Source organism: Erpetoichthys calabaricus, chromosome 7, assembly GCF_900747795.2.
Source record: "Erpetoichthys calabaricus chromosome 7, fErpCal1.3, whole genome shotgun sequence".
Taxonomy (NCBI): Eukaryota; Metazoa; Chordata; class Cladistia; order Polypteriformes; family Polypteridae; genus Erpetoichthys; species Erpetoichthys calabaricus.
In genome coordinates, this window is record NC_041400.2 from 40,383,500 (window position 1) to 40,408,233 (window position 24,734).

Consider the following 24,734-nt stretch of genomic DNA (forward strand, 5'->3'; position numbering starts at 1 on the left):
AAAAAAATGTGGAGTAACAAGTCATTCACTTAGTATGATAACTAGTATTAAAAAGTTAAAAAGCTTTAAAAAGTTTGATAGTACATCATGCAAACACCAAGGAACATGGACCACATAGACAACATCAGACTTAAAATGAACTGAATCTGTAATCCAAATATTTAATATATTTCTTTAATTAAAAATCCACAAAAACTCAATTTTGTATTACTTAAAAATGTCCTTTATTTTATATTTTTAAAATATACATTAAAATTACAAATAATGCATTTATGCCACAACAGTTCTGTACAACTGCTAAATAAGATTACCAAGTTCATAAGCCTAAAAATCCCACAATCACTTAAAATCTTACACATTACTTATTCTCACCATATCCATTTTGGATAACAACATAAATAATTCAATCAATCCAGATTGTTCTGAACACATTTCCTTTAAACTCTGAAAATGAAACAGAAAAAGAAAGTTATGAGTATATCAGTCATTTTTGCTCTCAGACATTAGGCTGCAGATCTCTCCCATACATTTTCATAAGCAAAATGTACAAGAAAAATTATTACATTAATATTGTAAAACCATATAATTTTACAATTTGGACAAAGAACAGCCTCACTCACCTTAACTAGCAGAAATAGCCTAATATCAGGAGTTCTTCGCCTCAGAGTCATTTGTACGATCACTAAAATGCTAAAATAAATAAATGAAATCAATCATTACACTACAGAAAGTCACATATGAAATAAAAGAAAAACTTTACAAAGTCGAGTCAGTAACTTTTTTTTAATTGCATAGTAATGTAAATTTTAACCCAAAATTTAAATGTAAAAGTAAAATAAGTAACACATTAAATATAACTTGCCTTAATGCTAGAAGCATCACAAGTAATGTGGCTGAGCATAATTATGATACAATACCAGTTAACGGAAACATGGCTAAATAACAAAGATGCGGATGAGTGTAACATATTGTAGGTGGGTACACATTTTTAGGAAGGATAGATAGAACAGGAAAGGTGGGTTGCCATTTATGTAAAGCAGAATTTAAATGCAAGTCTTCTTCATTTGAAGAATGAGCCACATTTTAGTGAGTACATCTGGATTCGTCTGGAAAAGTATTAGGGATAGAGGCCTTCTTTTTGGAGTGTGCTATAGGCCCCCCCAAAGCAGACAGTAATTTCAATGCACACCTTTTTAGTGATATTAAAAAGGCAAGTTTACAGGGAGTTATTATATTCAGGGGAGGCTTTAACTACCTGTTTTAACTGGACTAAACTTGCAAATAGTGGCTTACAAGAGCAGGAGTTTTTAGATTTAATCAGAGACTGTTTTTAACACAGTACTTTAAGGAACCACTGTAGTTGGTGGTTCCTTAAAAAGTACTAGATTTAGTATTGAACTGCTAGGGTCAATGACCATAATGTAATAAAGTTCTCATTGTTTTAGCAATGCACTGATGCAAAGACTAAAACTTAAGTTTTAACTTTGGTGGAAAGGCAAATTGTGAGTCAATGCGGCAAAAGTCTAAACGGATAAATTGGGATAAGCTTTTAAATGTGGAGACCGTCGAGGAGCAGTGAAACAGGTTTAAAATTTTTTTTTACATATAATACAGATCAGGTACATACCTAAATTTGGAATTAGTAGAAATAAAAAAAAACAACAAAAAAAACTCTGCAGTGGGTACGAGATAAAACAGAAGCTGCAAAATAAATAACAGCTGTATAAGGCGTACAAGACTAATAACTCCAAATGTGAATCATAGGAGGTGTCACACACGTGTGTTTAGGAGACAGCCAAAGGGCTTAAATACAGGTAATTCCATGGCAGGCCAGGGGGTGGCGGAGTGTACTAATTTTCCCTCTTGATGTTTTGCAGACCATTCTAGGGAAATCCCGCCCGGCTCTGGGGCAGCCAATGACGTCCCTTCCGGTTCCGGGGCTGATGACGTCACTTCCTTAGCTGGCCTTTAAAAGCCGCCATACTGCCTGAAGAAGTCAGTTCTGTTTTGGACTTGGTTGAATGAACATGTCTATCATATTAAATCAATTTTGTAGCCGTAATCGATTAAATGGGTGGCTGCCCCAAACCTTCCTGATGTCGCATGTTCATTCTTGTGACAGTGGCGTAGTTGGCAGGATGGAGAAAGCCCTGAAGAGAACGGGACCGGACCTGAATCATGTCCAGGTGGGAGAGTACCTGGGCCGAGCTTTCGGGTGGGGAGTGCATCTCGGGTTTCCGAAAGAACCGGTGCAGACTCCGCTCCCTTTGGCTATCTCTGGGGCACCCAAATTGAATAGGGAGAATGTCGAGGGGACACACAGACGTGGGCTGGTCTCTATGGGGGAAATGCTGGGGACTTATTATGCTCTCTCGGAGGACAGCGCTGTCCTTCCTACTGGGGCTAAGGTCCCACAGGAAAGTGGACTTTCCCCGGGCCAGCAGGTGAAGAAAATACAGACCTGGAGGTTTGACCCTGAACGGGCTACCAGAGAACAACCGGACGTTCTATGGGAAGAGGTGGCAGGCTGGTTAAGGCCCGCTAATTGCACCACCTATCAAATAGTAAAAAAAGTGGCATGTTTGCTGTTTATAAATTGCCTGCCAGAGCATTTCACCCAGCCAGCCTGGGGAGAATTTTCAAATATAAACGAGCTCATAGAGCTCATTGAAACATCCAGGGCAGTCTCGCAATCTGAGAGGGCTGAACGTTCCTTAAGTGGACGCTGTAGAGACTATCAACTGGCTGCTTGCCTACTTGTGACTCTATATTAGAATAAGCGAGTAGTAAAAAATGAACACAGTTTATATATGTTACACTTATGTTGCAGTCAGCTAAAATTAGAATGAAAATCTGATGTAGGTAAAATATACAGACCGAAGATAATGCTCATTGTGAAGGGTAATAAATAAAATAAAGATTTACATGAAACTGATAAAAATAATTTTCAAGTCATTCTTAGAATTATAGTAGTAGTCATAGCTGAAACAGTCATGCATTAGTTTCCTTTAAAATCTGCACTTTGAACCTAGATTAGACATTACAAATCATGTGAGGGTAATGGGGTGTTGCATCCTACAAATAACTTTCATCTGTTTAACTGTAATAAATGACAACTCAGTCAAGTGATTGTCCTATGACAGACAGAAATCCTGGTTACTAACATTTATTTGCTTGGACTTGCTAAAGCTCTTTTAACCTGAAATTAATAAAAGAACAGTCCAGAAAATAGACTGAGTAATAGTAATACTTGTTTTAAAAACTATTTGATCTTTAGTATTTAAGGTTTACGAAATATAAATTGAGTAAAAAAAAAAAAAAAGTAGTATTTTATAGTTTTCAGCAGAATGTCACTAAAGGATCCATACTTAAAAACAAATTACACAGTTCTGGAATCTGAAATATGTTCACAAAGACAGTCCACAGATCTTAGCTGGGGTGCTGCCTTGAGGGGCCTGTAGTGGGCGGCTGGGTCCCATGCCTGGCTGGGACGCCCCTTCTACATATGTTCCGGGGGAGCAGCCATGGGCATCTCACTACCTCCCCTGGGACGCTTGGTGGCAGACTCCCTGGCCGACGATGGTGCCTCAGTTTCCCGCAGGGTTTCATGGGAGATGGAGTTCTCCACAACCCTGTGGGAATCTGGGGTGGCCGCCAGGGGGTGCTGCATGGAGCCAGGAACCCACCTGGACATCTCTGTAGCCCCACCCGGAGGTGCAATTAGCTACAGGTGATCAAGCACCTGGAGCACTTCCGGGTGGGCTATAAAAAGGGCCAGCATCCACCACTCAGGAGCCAGAATCGGGAGGAAGAGGACGAGGTTGCCTGGGAGGAGTGGTGGTGCGAGAGGAAGGATTTGTTGTTTGTTTGCTGCATTAAGTGCTTGTGGGACTCTGTTGGGCCTGTGGGACACAGGGAAGGCGTGCCCCATGGCTGAAGAGAAATAAAGAAAAAGTCTGTTTATTTTACACATGCCTCTGCGTCAGTCTGTGCTGGGTCAGGCGCTATACAGTACCTTTTACAGGCCTTACTTTAATTGTCATGGCAATGTTGATAAGAACTAATGGGGAGGCAAAAACATGGATGAGCTAATTGGAACGAGCAGAAAACTTAGGGGGAAAAAGTTTCAAAAGTTTTCAAAACCTTATTTGAAATTATCTCACAGTGTTCCTCATATTTTTTTATATTGACTGCATTTTGCAATGTTTTAATTCATGTTTATGTCATAATGTTTATGCAGTAATATCTAGACAGTGAACAGGCTTAATAATTCATGTACAATTGATTTTTTGAAGCCTTATGTAATTTCACCATAAAAAAATGTCCCCAATATTTATGGGCAAATGTCAACAAGACTTTGTGAAGCTGCCTTCCCTCGATAATGGAAACGTTTTTCATTCAAGGCAAATGCTTGTTCTGCCATGTAATGGAGTACAGTCATCCCTCACATATCGCGGGGGTTATGTTCCAGATCCCCCTGTGATAGGTGAAAATCCGCGAAGTAGCGACCTATATTTATTTTATTATTTATACATATTTTAAGGCTTTATAAACCCTTCCCACACTCTTATAAACCTTTCTCACTCTCTTGTTAACCTTTCCCACACTCTTATATAAACACTTCCTATGCTCTTAAACACTTTCTACATTCTTAAACACCGCAGACCAACACTGCACGCAGCGATCAGACGTCAATGTGTCTGCACTCGCTTTGTGAAGGGGGGCAGCTGAACTCACGCTGAGCAGAAATGGACTTTGTGCTGCTTCTGTCAAAAAGCCTGTTTGTCGCTCTGCGCTTTCGGAAGGAGGAGGAGTAGTGGGGGGGGGTGTGAGGGCTGAACGCACGTTCGCTCAAACCCCCCTCCCCAGAGGCGCAGTACGCTCCTGCCACTTCGCGTTGTCCAGGGGGTGCTTGTCGCTCTGCGTGTCAATAATTTAAAAGCCTGTACAGCAGCTATTTTCCTGTCTCACTGTCTTGTCTTGCGTGAAGTTAAAATGTTTTATAATAGTGAGATGTTACTCATATCCTTAGCCCGACATCCACATATCATATGTGTTAACAAAGTGTGTTTTGTAAGTTTACATGTGTTTAAAGCATGTGGGATGTGTATTTTAAGGCTTAAACTATAAAAATGTTTATTTATATGGTCTTTCTATATCGCGGATTTTCTCCTGTTGCTGATGGGTCTGGAACATAACTTCCGCGATAGGCGGGCAATCACTTGTATTTAAAAACCCGCGAAGTCGTGAATCCGCAAAAAGTGCCCTCACAAACAGACAGCATTTTAAAAAATGCCTTTCTGACAGTTATTTAATTATTTCTCTCTCTCTCTTTTTTTTTTTTTTTTTTAATAATAAAGTGTATGACTATCTCAAGAAGAAATGACTCAACCTTGTTTTTGTTCTATTAATTACCGTATTTTTTACACCATAAGACGCACCTAGGTTTAGAGGAGGAAAACAAGAAAAAAAATATTCTGAACCAAATGGTGCACTAATATGTTTAATAAAATATAGCAGAATAATATTTCAACCATGTAAATTCAACAGCGGTATTAAGAAACATCATCACTGTCATTAACAAATAAGGAGAGACTTTAAGGTTCAAGCACTCTTCTAGTTTTATGGAAACCCCAAGAACTCCTCATCGCTAGTGTCAGAATTTATGAAGCTCAGTTGCTCACAATCACTTTGCAGGAGCACGTACCTATCATCACGCGGCATAACCTGTCCAAAGCCACCAGGGGACAAAGCACGTTTGGACCAATGTTCCCTGAAGTTATATCACCAGTCTAGTCCCATCTATATTTGTAATGCCACAAAGCCCTTCATCTCGTGTTTTGTTGTGGGTTTCCAGTTTGAAAAACGAGAATGCGGTGCAAGCACAGCCCTCGATTCAAAAAATTGCTCTGCATACCTGTTTGTCTCGTCTGACAGTAGCTAAAAGGCAGCTTCAGGAAAGAACAGCCTGAAGTAGTCCAACGGCTGGTAATCTGTCGAGTCCTGAGTCCGACTCAGTGATAATGCGCTTTGTTTTCTGCACTTGCTTCGCTCCCTCATGAGATGTAGATGCTATCTTGCCTTTGTTTATATTTGTTTACATTTCGCAACTCACGCACACGCAAGGATTAGATGCCGAGTCAATGAGTCTAACATTCCTCCAAGCACAGAGGGAATGCCTGTAACGTAACAGTGAGTTTTGTCGCCCTCTACCCCTGGATGTCGACTTTTGTCAGGTAATATACATCATGGTCTGTGACGCAATATTCGCTCCATAAGACGCACAGACATTTCCAACCTTCTTTTGGGGAAAAAAAAGTGCGTCTTATGGTGCGAAAAATACGGTACCTTGAACTTGTCTTTAATGTCAAGTTGTGTGCATTACCTATTTGTACACCAGATATAGTACATGCAGGAGATGTGGTATTTCAGTATAAATTTTAGGCCACTGACTACGTGAATGCTTTATGAAAAAATAATCGCGAGCAGTGATAACCAGTGTAGCTACTGTAGAAAAAGAGACATTTATATGGTGCTCAGGTGCATTGGATTTATTAGCCTTTTGCCAAGTGACTTTACCGGTTGGTTCAGTTTGTTAGCAAAGGTACACTTTTATTTACATTTTACCTAGGCAGTTGATGCAGTAATACTATCAATGTAAAGAGATGCAAACATTTCACAAAAAAAAATATTTGCTTTAACAGGTAACAGAAACCTTCAGTGATTCAGACACATACAGTCGGTCCATCAGTCAGCATCAGAAAGTGGAGTTATTCCTTTAAGTGGTGTGCACTAGGCAACAAATGATTAATTTACTCCAGTGGAGATCATCAATACAATTTCTTTAATTGGGGATCCCATAAGCAAAGGACAGCTACTGTGGGTTTAATGGTCAACTGTGTTTTTTCAAGGTAGTCCTTGAAGTACTGTGCCCGAGGAATGCAGTCCTGGCCTATTTGAGATACTGCAGGTTAATTCACTACATTAAACAGCATGTCCCTGGTCAAATATGGAAAGCAAGTTTGAAATCTCGGCACATCACTTATAATTTGTACATAATAATACAGAAATACAGTTTGAGAATAATAGTTTTACATTTAAAACAAAGAGGTAAAATGTTTAATTTAGTTTGTGTTTTAATGTACACAGATATAAAAAATAGAATAGATTAATAATCAGTTACTGTTGGAAATGTGTAAGCGCTCTGCACAAGAGGGGTTAAAGGTGAAAAAAGTGAAACTAGAATATTAAAATCAATTCAAACTTACCAAATAATAATGAGAGTAAATGTTTGATATATATGAGTGTCTATTCAGTATTGTATTAAAAACAAACAAATGCATATTATACCAAGTAGTAAATCTCTCACCTGCTGAATTTGCTGGATTTCCCTCATAGCCAGGCGTATAGACGGGTAAAGTCGAGGAAAAGGACGGCTACTATTTTTGTTATAAATGTTGCTTTCATCCTGTGTCCATTTTTTGGGAATATTTTTTGCCTCTGCACGAGCGTTCCGTTCAAATATTCTTTTCATTACTGGCGGCACATGAGGGTCTTTCATGTTGCTGGAACCCAGAGGGGAAGGATGTTCGATATGCTCATGATGCAACTGTTCGTTGCCTTCCAAAGCATCAACATTCTCCTCATGGATCGATGATGTTTTAATTATATTCTGTAGCTCCTCATAGTCTGGCTGCTGTTTGCATTTCTGGAAGGACAGATATGAAATTAAACTTGCTTTTGTATATTGAAATGCATAAATTAATAGCCAAGACTTTAGATACATCATATCTCAGCCAATTCCTAATATTTCCCCTGTCAAATAGTTAATTTAATTAAAATCCAGCCAGATAAAGAATTGAGTTTATTGGTTTAATAATCCAGCACCACTAAAATCCCAATAATAATATAAACATGACTAAGTAATAGACTGGTGAATGCAGTGTGCATATTGTACCATTCAAATTTAAACCATTTGATGAATGAAGTTATATAAGCTACAAGTTTATTTTAAAGTTGAATGAAGAAATAAAAGAAATGACCACATGATTCAAGAAATGATAAACATGATTTATTCGGATCATTACATAAAACAGAACAAGGGCAAAAAAAAGAAAAATACAGGTATAAACAAGAAAACATTCTCGCTAGTGATGATTTTTTATTTTAGTTCATATCTATAATGGAAAAATATTGCTGATTAAGCACTTCAACAGCAAGCCTTTGAAGAAACGGAATTATTTGTTTAATGCTTCTGCTCATCAGTATGAATGGGTCTATTATTCAGAAGCCAAGGCCTGTAATTTGGGTGAATTGAAATGGCTTGCTGTTTAATAGTACAGGATGTACAGTGTCTAATGAAACTTGGCAAGCCACAAAAACTGGCAAGAGTTATTTTGATCAGGAGATTAATATCTTTCTTTCTGGGAAATGCAGTGCTTATAATCAAGAAAATCAGGCAGAAGCAAACTTAATAGAGAGGGAGCCCTGGACTTGAACCATTGTTCAGGCCCTACTTAGGTGTTCTAAGGGAACCACAAAAATGTAGGATGTAATGTCAAAGCTTTGGAGTCGTCTAAACTTGATCAGGCATCATGAATATGCAACAAGTCGAGGACAAGACAAAACAAAACCTTTTATTCTGCTGGAATCCAGGCACTTCCAGGCAGGTGGCGCAAGTGCATTGAGAAGGGTAGAGACTACACTGGGAAATATCAATCAGTTTTCTAACATTAGCAGGACTCCCCCTCGTATAATGAAAGCAAGGATTCTGACATTAAAACATTAATAGCCGTCCACCTACCTGACCACATGGATCCACAAGCACCTCCATGAAAGGCTGAATTCCAACTGTCTTGTGATATTCAATGAGGTCAATTAGAGAAGCATGGGCTCGGTCCTCGCCAAGGATGACATATTTCCCATTAGACTGCATTTCAATGAGGTAGTGTCGACATCGATCTTTACCCCTTGAATAGTTATCAAAAACAATAAAAATAAAAAAAAAAGGTACATTTTATTGTGCATACATCAAGCATAAACAGTACATCAAGTTTTTAGTTACAGTTTTTATTTATAAAAACATTAACATTTTGCATTAAATAGGTTAATAAACATGCTAAACATTGGTGCCTAATGAAAATGGTATACTTCCAAAGACCAACTTGATAGGGAAACTTCATAATACAGCCTCTCCAGTAGTACGTGTCCTGAAAATAACATCAATATAACTTCAGTCATCCTCTCCTCTACAGAAGATGGCATAGCTTTCAAGTAAAATCCCTTGTGGGACCTAACAAGCAGTACAGCAATTTAAACAAAGTATTTAGTTGATGCTGTGTAATGATCCTAATATCAAATGGAATTTACATTATTTCTAACATACTGTAATTGCTTTTGCTGGTTGGAGAGTATAAACTTGTGATATAAAGAGCACAGACAGCGGGAAGCTAGGCTAAAAAAAGCATAACAGTGGGGGGAAAAAAGAAATACTAAAGGAGGAACAGAAGAGAGAATGTTGACAAACTGGGTAAACATTTCGGAATGGTTTCACAATTCAATGGACTATGGGTAATTCGAACACTCGTAAGTGCTTCTGCTGTTGAACTTTTTACTTTTTCTCCGTTTGTTGTGGTAGAGAGCCAATTCAAAAACTAAAACTTTAATTTTGATTTAGAAGTGGTAAATTTTTCATATGTGAAGTAGTCAATAACCCCTCTGCAGCTGCAGGGATTTTTAGCACCAGAAATGCTATTGACGATTACAATGGGCGTTAATGTTTAAATTTTTAAATACTGTAGAGTGCACTGCCATGCTGCTCTCCTTCCTTCTCGACTTTTCCTAAATATGTTCACTGTAAATGCCATTTTTACTGTAACTCTAAAATCCTGTTCAGAAAACATGACTGATGATGTTTTTCATCTACACAAAAGACCCTCTATTATCACCACAAGCCACTCCACTGAACGCTGGCACCCAGATGTGAATCACTGTCTTTATCCTCTAGCTTGCAATTGACTGAATTTACATATCACTTTTACCTCGACTAAGCTATAACTATAACTTATACTTATATACTTAATGCAATCAATTATTAAGAAAAAGACTTGGCAACAAATGTCAAAAGCAGGCATATTAGTGAACAGCCAATGTGGGTTTTGATGGGGAGCTCATGTTTCACAAATATTCTGGAATTCTACAGGGACACAACAAAAACATACAAGCAAAAATGTGCATTACAAGAAGTATTTATCCCCTCAGAAGTTTTCACATTTTTTATGGTTTAACTTAATTAGATATAAATCACAAAATAAATGACTGTGTAAGTGTCCACCCCCTTCAAGCCAGTATTCAGTTGATGCACCTTTGGCTGCCATAATAGCTTTGAGAATGTGCGCGCAGGTCTCTTTCAGCTTTGCACATCTGAACATGGCAATTTTTCCCCATTCTTTTTACAAAATTACTCAAGCTCAGGCTATTGACATATTATGAGTGAACAGTGTTTTTCAAGTAGTCCAACCACAAATTCTGAATTGGATTAAAATGTGGACTTTGAATCTGCCACTCCAGGACATTAACATTGTAGTTTTTAAGTTATTCCTGTGTAGCTCTGGCTTTACGTTGGGGGTTGCAGTCTTCCCACACCTACATGCATAATTGTGGATGTAAGTGAGGTCCCCACCAACCATGGGCAGACACCTGTAGAGCTGCTCATTACAATCAGAAAATGAGTGTGACGCCACCATTTATTTACAGGGACTGAACAGGACACTACTAGAATGTGATTAACCTACTCTCTTACAAATGTGTGGCAATACAAGTTAAAGTACACCTCATCTGATCAGCAATGTTATTTTACTCTCAAAGTATGCTGTTTCTGAACTAATACCATAACAGAATAAAACTGGAAATAACAACAGCCTATGCATGTGTGTTTTCCTGCAGTTGCATGAAGAAATTCTTCTGCCTTGAACACAAACTATTCCCAGCAATGACTTCAGTTTTTTTTTCCTTTTACACGAGTGTTGATGAGGTACTGTACCATCATCAGTGCTTGCCATTTTCATATGAATTTTTACTCTTGATTTTCTCACATATTATCGTGCCTTCCAAAGTAATATGTCCCAGCTTTCATCAATACTGTCAAAGAGCTAGTACAGTTTCATTTTTGGAGCTTTGGCTTCAACTTAATACCAAAGTATCGGTTCTTGTGATCTCTCTACTGTAGATGGGTGCAAAATTGTCAAACACTGGAAGCAAAGGGCTATGCTTTGACTCATCTTTTCAGAATTAGGTTATATTAAAAGTGATATGTGTCAGGGAATCAGCACTGGGGAGCCACTGCTCTGTTACTATACATAAATAATCTTAACATGAAAATAAACAGTAAACCAGTTAAGTTTGCAGAAGATATACAAGGTCAGATAATCTGGAATGAGCTGAACTATTACAGATGGACCTGTACAGAATTTAGACTTAGGAAAATTATTAAAAGTTAGCATAAGGTTTTAATCCGAGGAAGTGAAAATACCATATTTAGATAAGCAATAGAATTTTTCAAACTTGAAAATTCCCCTTATGAGCAGGACCTAGGAGTCAAGGCGCTGGGTTAAGCAACATGACGTGCGGAGGACAAGTCCAGTGAAGATATACGTCACATAACACATTAGTAAGGCATCATCTGGAATACTGTACTGTATGTAGTTTTGGTCCCCATATTGCAACATTAATGAATGTCCAGAGAAGAGCGATTACGCCGATTCCACAGTTGCAAGGTTAAAGCTATGAAGAAAGTCTGAAGGTGCTAAACTTTAAGCAAAAAGACATTAAAAAGGGATGTGACTGAAGAGTTCAAAATTAAATAAGAAAACAGGTACAGAGGATACAAGCTATTATTTTAAAAACTGTTCTTTAACAAGAAGACAGTTGAAAAATCATTAATGGTAAATTCTGCACAAATGTTAAATATTTCCTACACAGAGAACTATAAACAATTATTCCATAGAGCTTATCAAGTAGTGCAGCAGTCAGTAAGACTATAAAAACCTTCAAAACCTGAACGGATAATTTTGGATAAATAATAAAAAAAAGAACTGACTAGCTTTGTCAGACTGCACTGCCTGTTCTTGTCAAATAGTTTTAGTGAATTTACTGGTGTATACATGTGTATGTGAAAGTGAAAGAATACCATTGTCAGTTATGCTGGAGGCATCCATAAATGTCACTGGGATTTTTTGGAAGGATTAACCAGTCAAAACATCACTACTGAAGACAACAAGGAACTTTTAGCACAACCTACTGTTAAGAATTAAAGTCAGCTGCTGGCAAAACCGAACACATTTTTCAAAACTTATTTAATGACTAAAAATACAGATAAAATTTAAATGCAGAGCCTTGGCAACAGAAGAAAATACAAAAATCTGTCTTACAAATCATAAGGACAGAAAACAGTCAAACTTTCTCGATAAGGTTTTTGTTTGTAAAGTAATAATCTCAATTTGTAATGTCTATTTTCTTAGAACTGACAAACCACAAATTAGTCAAAAACACAAAACACATTTAGCAAAGGCATTCAAACTGGTTCTATAGATTTAGGTCTCCAAGGTAAAGCAAGAAATTGTGATTCTGTTCTTGTAGAAAAATCTTTCACAATCAGAAAAACTGCAAAAATATATATGCTATAAAATTGTGACAGATTTGCAGTTGTGATATATTCTAAAGAGTGAAAGGAAATATGTACAGTAATCCTTCCTCTATCACGGGGGTTGCGTTCCAGACCCCCCCGCGAAAGGTGAAAATCCGCGAAGTAGAAACCATATGTTTATATGGTTATTTTTATATTGTCATGCTTGGGTCACAGATTTGCACAGAAACACAGGAGGTTGTAGAGAGACAGGAACTTTATTCAAAGACTGCAAACAAACATTTGTCTCTTTTTCAAAAGTTTAAACTGTGCTCCATGACAAGACAGAGATGACAGTTCCGTCTCACAATTAAAAGAATGCAAACAGAGAATGTCAGAGAGAGAGAGAAAAAAGCAAACAAAAATCAATAGGGCTGTTTGGCTTTTAAGTATGCGAAGCACCGCTGGACAAAACAGCTGCAAGGATGTACAATATAAAGGTAGTCTTTCAGCATTTTTTAGAGGAGCGTCTGTATCCTCTAGGCCAGTGTGCGAACAGCCCCTCTGCTCACACCCCCTCCGTCAGGAGCAGAGAATGTCAGAGAGAGAGAGAGAGAGAAAAACAAACAATCAAAAATCAATACGTGCCATTCAAGCTTTTACGTATGCGAAGCTCCGTGCGGAAAGCATGTCGCTTGACAAAGCAAATGCACAGAAGGGAGCAACGTGAAGGTAATCTTTCAGCATTTTTAGACGAGCGTCCGTATTGTCTAGGGGTGCGAACAGCCCCCCTGCTCACACCCCCTCCGTCAGGAGCAGAGAATGTCAGAGCGAGAGAGAGAGAAAAGCAAACAATCAAAAATTAATACGTGCTGTTTGATCTTTTAAGTATGCGAAGCATAGTGCGGGAAGCATATCACTTGACAAATCAGCCATATAAGCCCAGCAAGGAAGAAAGCAATGTGAAGGTAATCTTTCAGCGTTTTTTGAGTGGCGGCCTTATCCTCTAGGGGTGCGAAAAGCCCCTGTGCTCACAATATATTTGAGAAGTTTTATTTAATACGTAATACGCACTCTGGTTGGGTAGCTTCTCAGCCATCTGCCAATAGCGTCCCTTGTATGAAATCAACTGGGCAAACCAACTGAGGAAGCATGTACCAGAAATTAAAAGACCCATTGTCTGCAGAAATCCGCGAACAACCAAAAAATCCGCGATATATATTTAAATATGCTTACATATAAAATCGGCGATAGAGTGAAGCTGCGAAAGTCGAAGCGCGATATAGCGAGGGATTACTGTATTTTACTTTTAGGTGACTACTTATTTGTGCTGGGTGGTATGACCAAAATTCTACATCACGGTATTTTTCAAGATTGTACCGTTTTCACGGTATTCAACGGTATTTTTTTCCCATGCATGAGTTAATCACATTTTCCACTGCAATTACTGCAGTAGACTGGCTAAGAATAACCTATTCCACTGTCATGAGAATTGTACACTGTACAAAAAAACATTGTAATGTGCACACAAGTATTAATACAGGTTTGCATGGCTCCATAAAGTGATAGTTTTCAAAGGGGGGGGGCACTAATTAAGAGAAGGAATCACACTGCATGACAGTTGCTGTCAAAATATAGAACCTTTTTACTGAACAAATTTTGCAAACCGCTTAAACTAAAACTTTGACAACAAATTGTCAACCATCCAAAGAGGCATTTAGATGTATTGCACTGAACACGTCTTAGAAAAGGAATAAATGGCAAATATGTTTTGTAAACCAACTACACTTTGTTAATGTTAACAATCTCTGTCCACTGACATGTTAAAGTGACTTTTTAAACAACTTTACCATCATTAAACTGCATAATATATAAACTAATAAATTATAACAATAAAATAAATAATAGTGCAACTTCCAGTAATAATACTATTACATCAAAACTTTGCTATTTATTTGGGTACTGTATTTTTCTGAACACTGTCCAACGGACACTTTTGGTTTTACTTTGACTGTTTTTAACAAAAGCACTTGAGCACTTTCCAACATCCCCTGGCTTCAATGAGATTTCTCAGCTCATCTCGGTCATAACTATTGACGGTGTTGGTTCAACAGACTCCCATGTGGGAAGAGGGAGTCTGTAGGGGACCGGCACCATCACCGTCACTGTATTACACAGTAACCAGATACATTACACAGTATTGAAAAAAAAAAAAAAAATAAAACAAGTACAACTTGGCTTGCAGTATTATCCAGTAGTATAGAAACAGTATTCATACATTTGAACATAATGCTCCACATCCGACCTTTTAAAACCAAACTATCTACAGATAACAGACACAGCACCTTTTTTCGTCAAAAGTTCTTCTGTGTTATCATGTTCAACTTTATCGTCTGCTACAGCTTCAGTTTCAGAATGTTCCCTGTCCATTTTCACTGCTCAATACCTCCACTAACACATGTACTCTGTTGGATGCGTATTTTGCGGTGCACCAGTGAAAAAGGTCCCCCTTAAACAGTTTCCCGCTGCACCACGTTCCGAATGTTGTTTAGGCTATTTAAACCGGTGTTCCGGTATAAGAAAAATCCATATCATAACAAAAATAAAAAACGTTTTTTGGTATGAACCGGTATACCGCCCAACACTACTACTTATCAAAAAAAATTTTTTTTTTCTTGAGCAAAATGGTTGTTTGCAGGTAGCAAGTACTCCAATGTTTCAAAACATTCCAAATGACAGACTTTGCTATGCCCAGTTTCAGTGGTAGTACTGGAATTAAAATTATTAATTTTTTAATACATTCACATGCTTACTTTTCTTTCATGGTTTATATATACGGTCTCCAAAAGCAGACCAAAATGAAAAATAAACACTAAATCTAATACTACCTATTAAGGTCTCTTATTTGGACAAAATCATGGCAAAGGTCTAAAGAGAACATCACATTCATAGCTTCACTGGGACCTGTGAAGTATATTTAAATTTTTACTACATAAGAAAAGGGTTTCTTCATTATATATATATTACATTCATTGCATTCGTGGTCTGAGTCTCGATGACCTGAATTGTGTGGGTGGTTACCTACCAGGTAACGCTTGTGGTTGGTCTGCCATTCGGCAAACATCCGCGCCACGGTGCCCTCTTTCACTTGCAAGAAGCAGATCATGGAATGTTGCATAGTTTACTGTCAAATAATGCAAAGAGTACACAACACGTGTTTCACCCTCATTTGGGCTCATCAGGCGTACACACTCTACTGCTCCCCTCTCAGGGATCGAACCTTGGACATCAGCATCTGCCAACCACAAGTGTTACCTGGTAGGTAACCACCCACACAATTCAGGTCGTTAAGACTCAGCCTACGAATGCAATGAAAGTAATTACTCCGGACCTTTATATATATAAATAAAAACTAGATGTTAACCTCAAGAACAGAGGCAGCAGTGGGAGATTTCTACATTATATAACTCAAGGCATAAAAATCCCACAAGAATTACGAACAGTCATTTTTTGTAAAATTAAAAAAAAAGGTTGTATGTTGTGCAACTGTGGGAAATTAATCTAGCTGTGTTATGTGCATTTATTTTGCCATTCTATGAGATTAGTATATTCCTTTGTGCTTCGATCAAGCAAGAGTGTCAGAAAGCAGCTAAAAGCTTTCTTCTTAATTTTAGTGCTGGGAAACTGGACTTTTAGCATGGCAATAGGTCTGAACTGATAAAAAAGTTCATATGCTGTACAATGAATATATTTACACCCCTTCCTAAAGCATACTTTTCCAACTCAGTGGACAGACATCAACTATTTCTGCACATTTTACACAGAGTAAAATATAACACTCAAAATTGGTGACTAGTTCATTCATAAATTAATTCTGACTAAACAACCACAATCTGCTGCCTTCCCACTGACAACTGACAGTCCTGCTGTATGAATTTAGCCATAATCACTCACACTTATAAGGATAAGTAGTCAACTTTATACATCGATAATATTTACACAATAAATATTTGCATAGAGCATCCAAGACTACCAAAATCTGGAAAAAAAGTTGGGTTTTTTTGTGTTTTTGTTTACTAGCTGTTATATTTCTATGTCCTTTATGACTGGTTTGCTAGCATTAATGTTACTGTTTTTTACATATGGATGTTGTGATATTTTGCATTCTTGACCCAGTACTTTTAGCTTTGTTCATACGCTTTCCCAAAAATAGTGCTAGGTTGAGCATTCCCTGGATGTCATTTTTATTTTTTATTCACACATGCCACAAAGTCAGCAAATTACTAGTGATGTTCCAGGATACCTTGTATATTTGAAGGGGCCTTCAAAATATTACCTACAGAGTTTATTTTGTACCATATGGCAAGTTTTTGATCTGTGTCTTAGCTAAACTGGTGTCACATATATGCTTGTGAATTTAGTCAACTCCTGATGACACATGAAATATAAATTATATTGTAACTTCATTCACCTTTCTTGGACTGGAAAAAATGCAATGCAGTATATCAAATGTAGTCTGGAAAACATTTGGGATTAAATCACTTAGAGATCTGTACGTAGACAATGTCTTTGCATCCTACGAACAATTACACTCCAAATTTAACTTCACTACCTTCAAATTAGAAACTTTGCTAAACAAAACATGCCCAATTTTAAACAAAACCTACTTTTATTCCGGAAAAAAATATTGATCAGTCTTAAGGACTCAGACAGCATTTCTGTAATATACAAAAACATTTTAAAGTCTCTCCCTTTCAAACATCCCAGAGTACAGTGGGAAAAGAATCACTCACTCAACATTTCAGAAAAGGAATGGAAGGCAGCAATGCACAGAATTCACTCAAGCTCCATATGTGTATTTTCGCAATTAAAAAGCCACATTATGTACTGTTTTCAGGAGGTTTCACTGTCACATAAATCAAAAAATACCTGATGAATGACTAAAATAAACAACTACTGAACTCAAATGTCATATAAAAATTATTTTTGCGACAAAAAACATGGTATAATAGGAGCATACAGGAGTCCAGATGATTTATGAACACACACCCTGTTCACATCAATTTGGCTGAACTCCCAGGTGCTTTCAGTTCACAAAAACAGTAGAAATGTTCTTTGATTTAAAAACAAAAGCAAAAAAAACACGTGTCAGTGTGCTGTGAAAACATGGCTCATTGAAAATTCTTAAGTAATTACAACTGTAGATAATAGCAGTTGAAAGACTGCCAATAAACTATAGTTTGTTTTTTTTTCTTACCATAAAAGTCATATCTCAGTAGTATGAAAACACACCTTTTATTTTTTTCAGTCCAAATGATTTAGTCTATGCAAAACAGAACGGATGAAAAAGACATTGCGAGTCTCCTCCAGTGTTAGAACTGTATATTGACAAATTTATCTTCCAAACAGAACAGAAATATTTGATTAGCTTTACAGTATTAACAGATACTGTATGTGCTACAAGATAAATGTGTATTATGACTTGCAAGTATGCTCCTCTCAAAGTAATTCTATTTTGTAACATACTGTAATTGCATCCCTTCTGTGCTCAACAATATGCCTTAGCGAAAAAAAATCCAGGAGTCTGTCCCTTTTGGTTGAATGACAGATTCTACCATATTTTCCCTAGGAGGACAACTGGTATGAACAGGGCAAATTCAGTCTCTTTGCTACCAACACAATCACCCTTGCTGGCGGTGTTTCACTGTGTTTAGTAACAGCTTTGGTCCCATTTTAACTAGGATTTCCCCGAATACTCCCCTGTATTCAAGCAAATGCTGCATTTATTAGTGCTTTATCACTGGGCCTTTTTGTAATCTATCACTCTGGCATTTCATGTGTTTTTGGATCATGTGGCTTTCAAATTTTATGTATAGGGTACTTGGGGAGTTTTGTTGATTCAATGGTTTTATTTGAAAGGTACTTTATTTGAAAGGTGAAAGGTCTAGACTGCAGGCAGGCCAGTTCAGTACCTGGACTCTTGTACTACGAAGCCATTCTGTACACTATGCGGTTTAGCATCGTCTTGCTGAAATATGCAAGGCCCTCCCTGAAAAAGATGTTGTCTGGATGGGAGCATATGTTGCTCTAAAACCTGTATAAACCTTTCAGCATTGATGTGCAAGCCATAGGCACTAATGCACCTTCATATCAGGCTTATGAAATGAGCAATGATAACAAGCTGGACGGTCCTTCCCCTATTTAATATGGAGGATGTGACATTCAGGTTTTCCAAAAAGAATGTCAAATTTCGATTTGTGGTCCACTTTGTCTCGGTCCATTTTAAATGAGCTTTGGCCCAGAGAGGATGGTGGCGTTTCTGGATTGTGTTCACATATGGCTTCTTCTTTGCATGATAGAGCTTTACCCTGCATTTGTGGATGGCACGGCAAATTGTGTTCACAGACAATTTCTGGAAGTGTTCCTGGGCCCATGCAGTGATTTCCATGACAGAATCTTGCCTGTTTTTAATGCAGTGCAGCCTGAGGGCCTGAAGATCAAGGGCATCTAATATTGATGTTCGGTCTTGTCCTGTGCACGCAGAGATTTCTCCAGATTGATGATATTATGTACTGTAGATGATGATGAGATATTCAAAGTCTTTGTGATTTTACACGGAGGAACATTATTCTGAAATTGTTCCACAATTTATAGATGTAGTTTTTTGCATATTGGCGAACCTCTGTTCTACTGTAAATAAAATATGAGTTTATGAGATTTGCAAATCATAGTATTCTGTTATTTATATTTTACACAGAATCCCAACTTTTTTGGAATTGGGGTCTTATTTTAGAATATTCTGTCTTGAAAGCTAATTTTATGTAAAACTAATATAGTATGTCAAAGTAGATACAGTAACTATGTGTTAACAGTTGTTAAGTGGATGTTTTCTTGTCCCAAAACCTACACGTTGTACAGTATATGCTCACTTTGCACAACCAAGGTAAAATGATTGGCACGCCTCCACAGTAAACAGTTCAATGTATTACAGCTAGAGGGTTGTTTTCAAGGAAGCACGCAAGACAAGATCAAGGGGCTGAGGCAGAAGACAGGTGCATGCTGAAGATCAGGAACTACGTAATGTCTCACCAAGAATTCTGGTGAATCAAAACTGAGACAGAAATTTACTACTGTGGGCATGCCATAGAAAAAGTGTGTGTCAACATAAGAGAAAAAAATAAGAACTCTGGCATATTGAAAGAGTGTGAGGAATATCAACAACAACTACATTTTCACTGTTAACAGGTTTAGAAAAATAAATCAAATATGTTAGTACATTATTCTTTGTAAATAAGCCCTACTTAAATTAAAGTCCATTAGCAGAATATAGTAACAAAATAAAGTATCTTTCTGATAAGAGAAACAACTGGCATCTTGGAAAACTTCTCATACCTGTATGTAAGCGTGTAGCCATTTCTACTCTGCCCCACACGAATCAGGAAACAGCCTGGAGGTTTATCAGTCATTAAGTCCTCAGCTTGCCTAAAAAAAAAAAGAAGTATTACAGGTTTAGCAACACATTAAAAACTGTGGGAACAGCCAGGTTTTGGCTCATTGAACGTTCATTAGGATATTAACCACACATTTACTGGTAAGTGGGCAGCAAATAACACATGTTACTACTGACTGAAGATGAAAAGATAAAAAAAATGTGTATGCTAAAAAGCATTTCAAATTACATACAGAAGGTACTGAAACAACAGGATCTATAAGTCACTTCACTTGAAAAGACTCATTCTTGAATGTGCAAGTTTCAAGAGTCATTTTGCACAACATCATAAATGTAAGGAATGATAAAAAAAGAAAATATAAAAATATCCTTTATTTGAACCCGTGACTATTTGTGTGTCAGTTGTGTCTGGGGTTTGGGGCTCAGTGTCACCCCATCCTCCATAATAAGGTGGATTTTCTAGTTGTCCTAGCAGCTGGAACCTGTTTTATTAAAACATTTTATAGTGTAAAACCCACAGACCAACTGGTTACATAATAACCCTCAGTGACTTTTGCTTAAATCCTATATAAAAGTAATGGGTAGAAATATGGCTAAAAAGGGAGACAAACATTTGGGGATCAGGCAGATTGTAGGTGTTGCATGCTTCAACCAATGCTGGGAGAACAATGAGAAGAACATGTCCTGCGATGGAAAACCCAGAATCAACCCATCAAAAGAAAACAACTACTTTGGTGGAAATGCAGCTCTTTTTTTTTTTTTAAACAATATGCATAAAACATCTTCTCCTATTTTATACAAGAATGGCAAAATATACAGTGCTGTAAAAAAGTATTTTCCCCTTCCTGATTTCTTATTTTTTATGCATGTTTGTCACACTTAAATGTTTCAGATCATCAAACAAATTTAAAATATTAGACAAAGATAGCCCAAATAAACAAAAATGCAGTTTTTAAGTGATGATTTTATTTATTAAGGAAAAAAAACCTATCCAAACTTACATGGCCCTATGTGAAAAAGAAAAAGTAATTGCCCCCACCCTTGTTATTTCATGAAGTAGCTGTAGTTAATCACATTTTTTGGAAAGCCGAGTTCAATTTCACTAGCCACACCCAGGCCTGATTACTGCCAGACCTGTTGAATCAAGAGATCAGTTAACTAGAACCTGTCAGACAAAGTGAAGCAGGCCAAAAGATACCAAAAAGGAAGACATCATGCCGCAATCTAAAGAAATTCAGGAAAAGATGAGAAACAAATGTAACTGACATTTATCAGTCTAGAAAAGGTTACAAAGCCATTATCCACAAATGGAGAAAACATGGAACAGTGATGAACCTTCCCAGGGGTGGCCAGCCTACAAAAATTCCCCAAGAGTGCAGCAACACCTCATCCAAGAGGTCACAAAAGAACACAGAACATCATCAAAAGAACCGCAGGCCTCACTTGACTCAGTTAAGGTCAGTGTTCATGACTCAACCATAAAGACTGGGCAAAAATGGCATGCATTCTAAGGCAAAAACCACTGCTGACCAAAAAGAACAAAGGATTGTCTCACTTTTGCCAAAAACATCTTGATGATCTGTGGACTGATGAAACAAAAGTTGAACTTTTTGGAAGGTGTGTGTCTCTTTACATTTGGCGTAAAAGTAACACAGCATTTCAGAAAACGAACATCATACCAACAGTCAAACATGGTGGTGGTAGTGTGATGGTCTGGGGCTGCTTTGCAGCTTCAGGACCTGGATGACTTACTGTGATTGATGGAACCATGAATTCTGCTCTCTACCTAAAAATCCTGAAAGAGAATGTCCAGCCATCAGTTTGTGACCTCAAGCTGAAGCGCACTTGTGTTTTGGATTATTATCCTGCTGCAGAACACATCAGCAAGTCCACCTCTGAATGGCTTAAAAAAACAAAATGAAGGTTTTGGAGTGGCCCAGTCAAAGTCCGGACTTGAATCCAATTGAGATGCTGTGGTATGACCTTAAAAAAGTGGTTCATACTCGGAAACCCTTCAATATGGCCGAATTAAAACAATTCTGCAAAGAAGAGTGGGCCAAAATTCCTCCACAGCGATATGAAAGACTCATTGCCATTTATCACAAACGCTTGATTGCAGTTGTTGCTGCTAAGGGTGGCACAACCAGTTATTAGTTTTAGGGGGCAATTACTTTTTCAAAATAGGGCCATGTATGTTTGGATATTTTTTTTTCTTAAATAAATAAAATCACTTAAAAACTGCATTTTGTGTTTACTTGGGTTATCTTTGTCTAATATTTAAATTTTTATGATGATCTGAAACATTAAGTGTGGCAAACATGCAAATAAAAAAAAATCAGGAAGGGGCAAATACTTTTTCACAGCACTGTATAATGTTCTTGACAGCTTGATTAAAAATGTACAGGAGGTTGTTTTTTACTGTTCTGTACTTTTACATGTATGATTTATACAACAAACTTATAATTCCTTAGGAATCAACATTAAAAGCTATCCATCTTTACTTGCTACAATTACTAAACTTCTAAAAACAGATTTACCTTCGTGAAATCATCCCATGAAACCAACATGGAAAGGCACCATTTGTTACTACTTTTCTAGCCTGAGTTTGCCTGAACCAGTGAAGTGTGTTCATCCGTTTAACCTGTCGTTGTATGACCTCCTCATCTTCATGAATGCTGTCAGCTTGTGGCAAGTCATCATTTATTGTGTCAGCAACCTTTACAAGTGAAGCTACCTAAAGAAAAAGAAAACCAAAATTTTATTATATATGCAAGTATTAGACTTAACCACAGTGATATTTAGGGAGGTAGACTAAAACAAGATGGCACAGCAGCGCTGATATCTCACTGCTACAGTACACAGTTTGCATCTCTGACCGATCACTGCCAGTATGGATTGTTCTTCCACATTCCAAAATAATACATATTCTCAATAGACTAATAAAGCTCAGTGCCAGCCAAAATGACATAAATGAAAGGATTTTACTAATTTCCTCCATTTTACTACAGCAAAACTACTTCTGGAGGGCTGTCCAGGGTTTTTATTTATAAAACACTGAATGGATTTGAAAATATGCATACTGCAAAAAACCACAATCATCTTGAACTACTCATGGTTAACAAAAGCAGAATTATTCTTGCTAGGTGCTCTATTCAGCTATGCTAAACAAATAAATGTAGAATAGCAGAACTGCACAATAGAAGTTTCTTTGGATTAACCTTATAAACTAGAATAAAATGTTTGAGCAGTGATCGAGTGATCAAAGAACTTAAACTAAAGTTTTGAAAATTAAAAAACATGACCTGCACTGAAAGACTCCCAGAAGTCTCACCTCTATTTTACTTCTTGGCCTGGGAACTGGGGGAAGATGACGATGTACAATATCAGGGATAACAGAGCGTGGCCGTGGCTGCGGAGCGGATTTCAGTTTTCTTGGCATAGGAACAGGAGGCCCTGTACAAGCATAATTCACAGAGATATTCAGGTTATTATTATTTTTTTAACAAATTCTTTACTTCTGCTTTGCTTACTCAAACAGATAGTGCCATAAATATAATACATTTAGAATACCATCTATTCATTTTAGCTCATTTTGTACAATGCACAGTTGTGAAAGCAGGGCAGAAATCAAACCTGGATGGGACACCAGAATGGTCATTCACAGTGGGACAATTTAAAGGAACCAATTAACATAAATCTTTGTATGTAGGAGTAATTTATAGTATCCCTCCACCCCCAAAAAACACTGTTAAGATAAGAGGAGAAGGTGCAAGTTAAATACAGGCAGTGGCTATCAGGAATCAAACTTCCATGCCTTGAGCCATGACGCACATCTCGCCGATCTACAAATCAATGTAGATGTCAATATTATATGCTCTTTAAAAGCAATGTGCGGCACACATATAATTTGCAGTAACTCAACCACAAAAAAGTAAAATTCCTACTAAAAGAAGAACGGACTTGTATTGTCTTTGTAAAGTACATTATAATTCTGTGCTCTATGAAGGGCTCTATATAAAAACTAGCTGCGTTACCTGGCTTGACTTGGAAAATTTCGTAAGAAAATGGACCTCAGTTATTGTGCCATTAGCATGTCATTTTCACCTCCCTGTGCTATAACTAGAAAAGCAAATGAAATGTGGCCAATTGTATCACAAATGCTGTAAGTTGCCTTGGAAAATGGCACAAGTCAAATAAATAATAATATTAGGTCACTGGAGCTGCTTAATCTTCAACATGCTATATACAATGAATAAAACATTCCTCAGTTAGAACAATTACCACATTTCCTGGTGACCTGGCTTTTGTTGATGGTCAATGCAAAACACAATTTTACAGGAAAGTGTATTCTTTAAAATTGAAATGGGTAATCAGTAGGAAAAATGTGAAGTTTGAAAATATACAGTGGGGCAAAAAAGTATTTAGTCAGCCACCAATTGTGCAAGTTCTCCCACTTAAAAAGATGAGAGAGGCCTATAATTTTCATCATAGGTATACCTCAACTATGAGAGACAAAATGAGAAAAAAAAAATCCAGAAAATCACATTGTCTGATTTTTGAAGAATTTATTTGCAAATTATGGTGGAAAAAAAGTATTTGGTCAATAACAAAAGTTCATCTCAATACTTTGTTATATACCCTTTGTTGGCAATGACAGAGGTC

At 37.3% G+C, this 24,734-nt stretch overlaps 1 protein-coding gene across 2 annotated transcripts in view; it reads right to left on the reverse strand.

Moving 5' to 3' along the window:
* Positions 1–214: 214 nt before the first annotated feature.
* Positions 215–24,734, reverse strand: part of LOC114654330 (myosin-IIIb) — a 174,038-nt gene continuing 149,518 nt past the window's right edge. For both annotated transcript variants that reach the window (XM_028804811.2, XM_051929489.1), the window contains exons 24-30: positions 23,404–23,525; positions 22,610–22,806; positions 20,015–20,104; positions 8,804–8,969; positions 7,370–7,708; positions 621–690; positions 215–444 (exon numbers count right to left, since the gene is read on the reverse strand). In XM_028804811.2, coding sequence (XP_028660644.1) covers positions 646–690; positions 7,370–7,708; positions 8,804–8,969; positions 20,015–20,104; positions 22,610–22,806; positions 23,404–23,525 — 959 coding nt within the window. In that variant the 3' untranslated portion in view covers positions 215–444; positions 621–645. The remainder of the gene's footprint in view (positions 445–620; positions 691–7,369; positions 7,709–8,803; positions 8,970–20,014; positions 20,105–22,609; positions 22,807–23,403; positions 23,526–24,734) is intronic.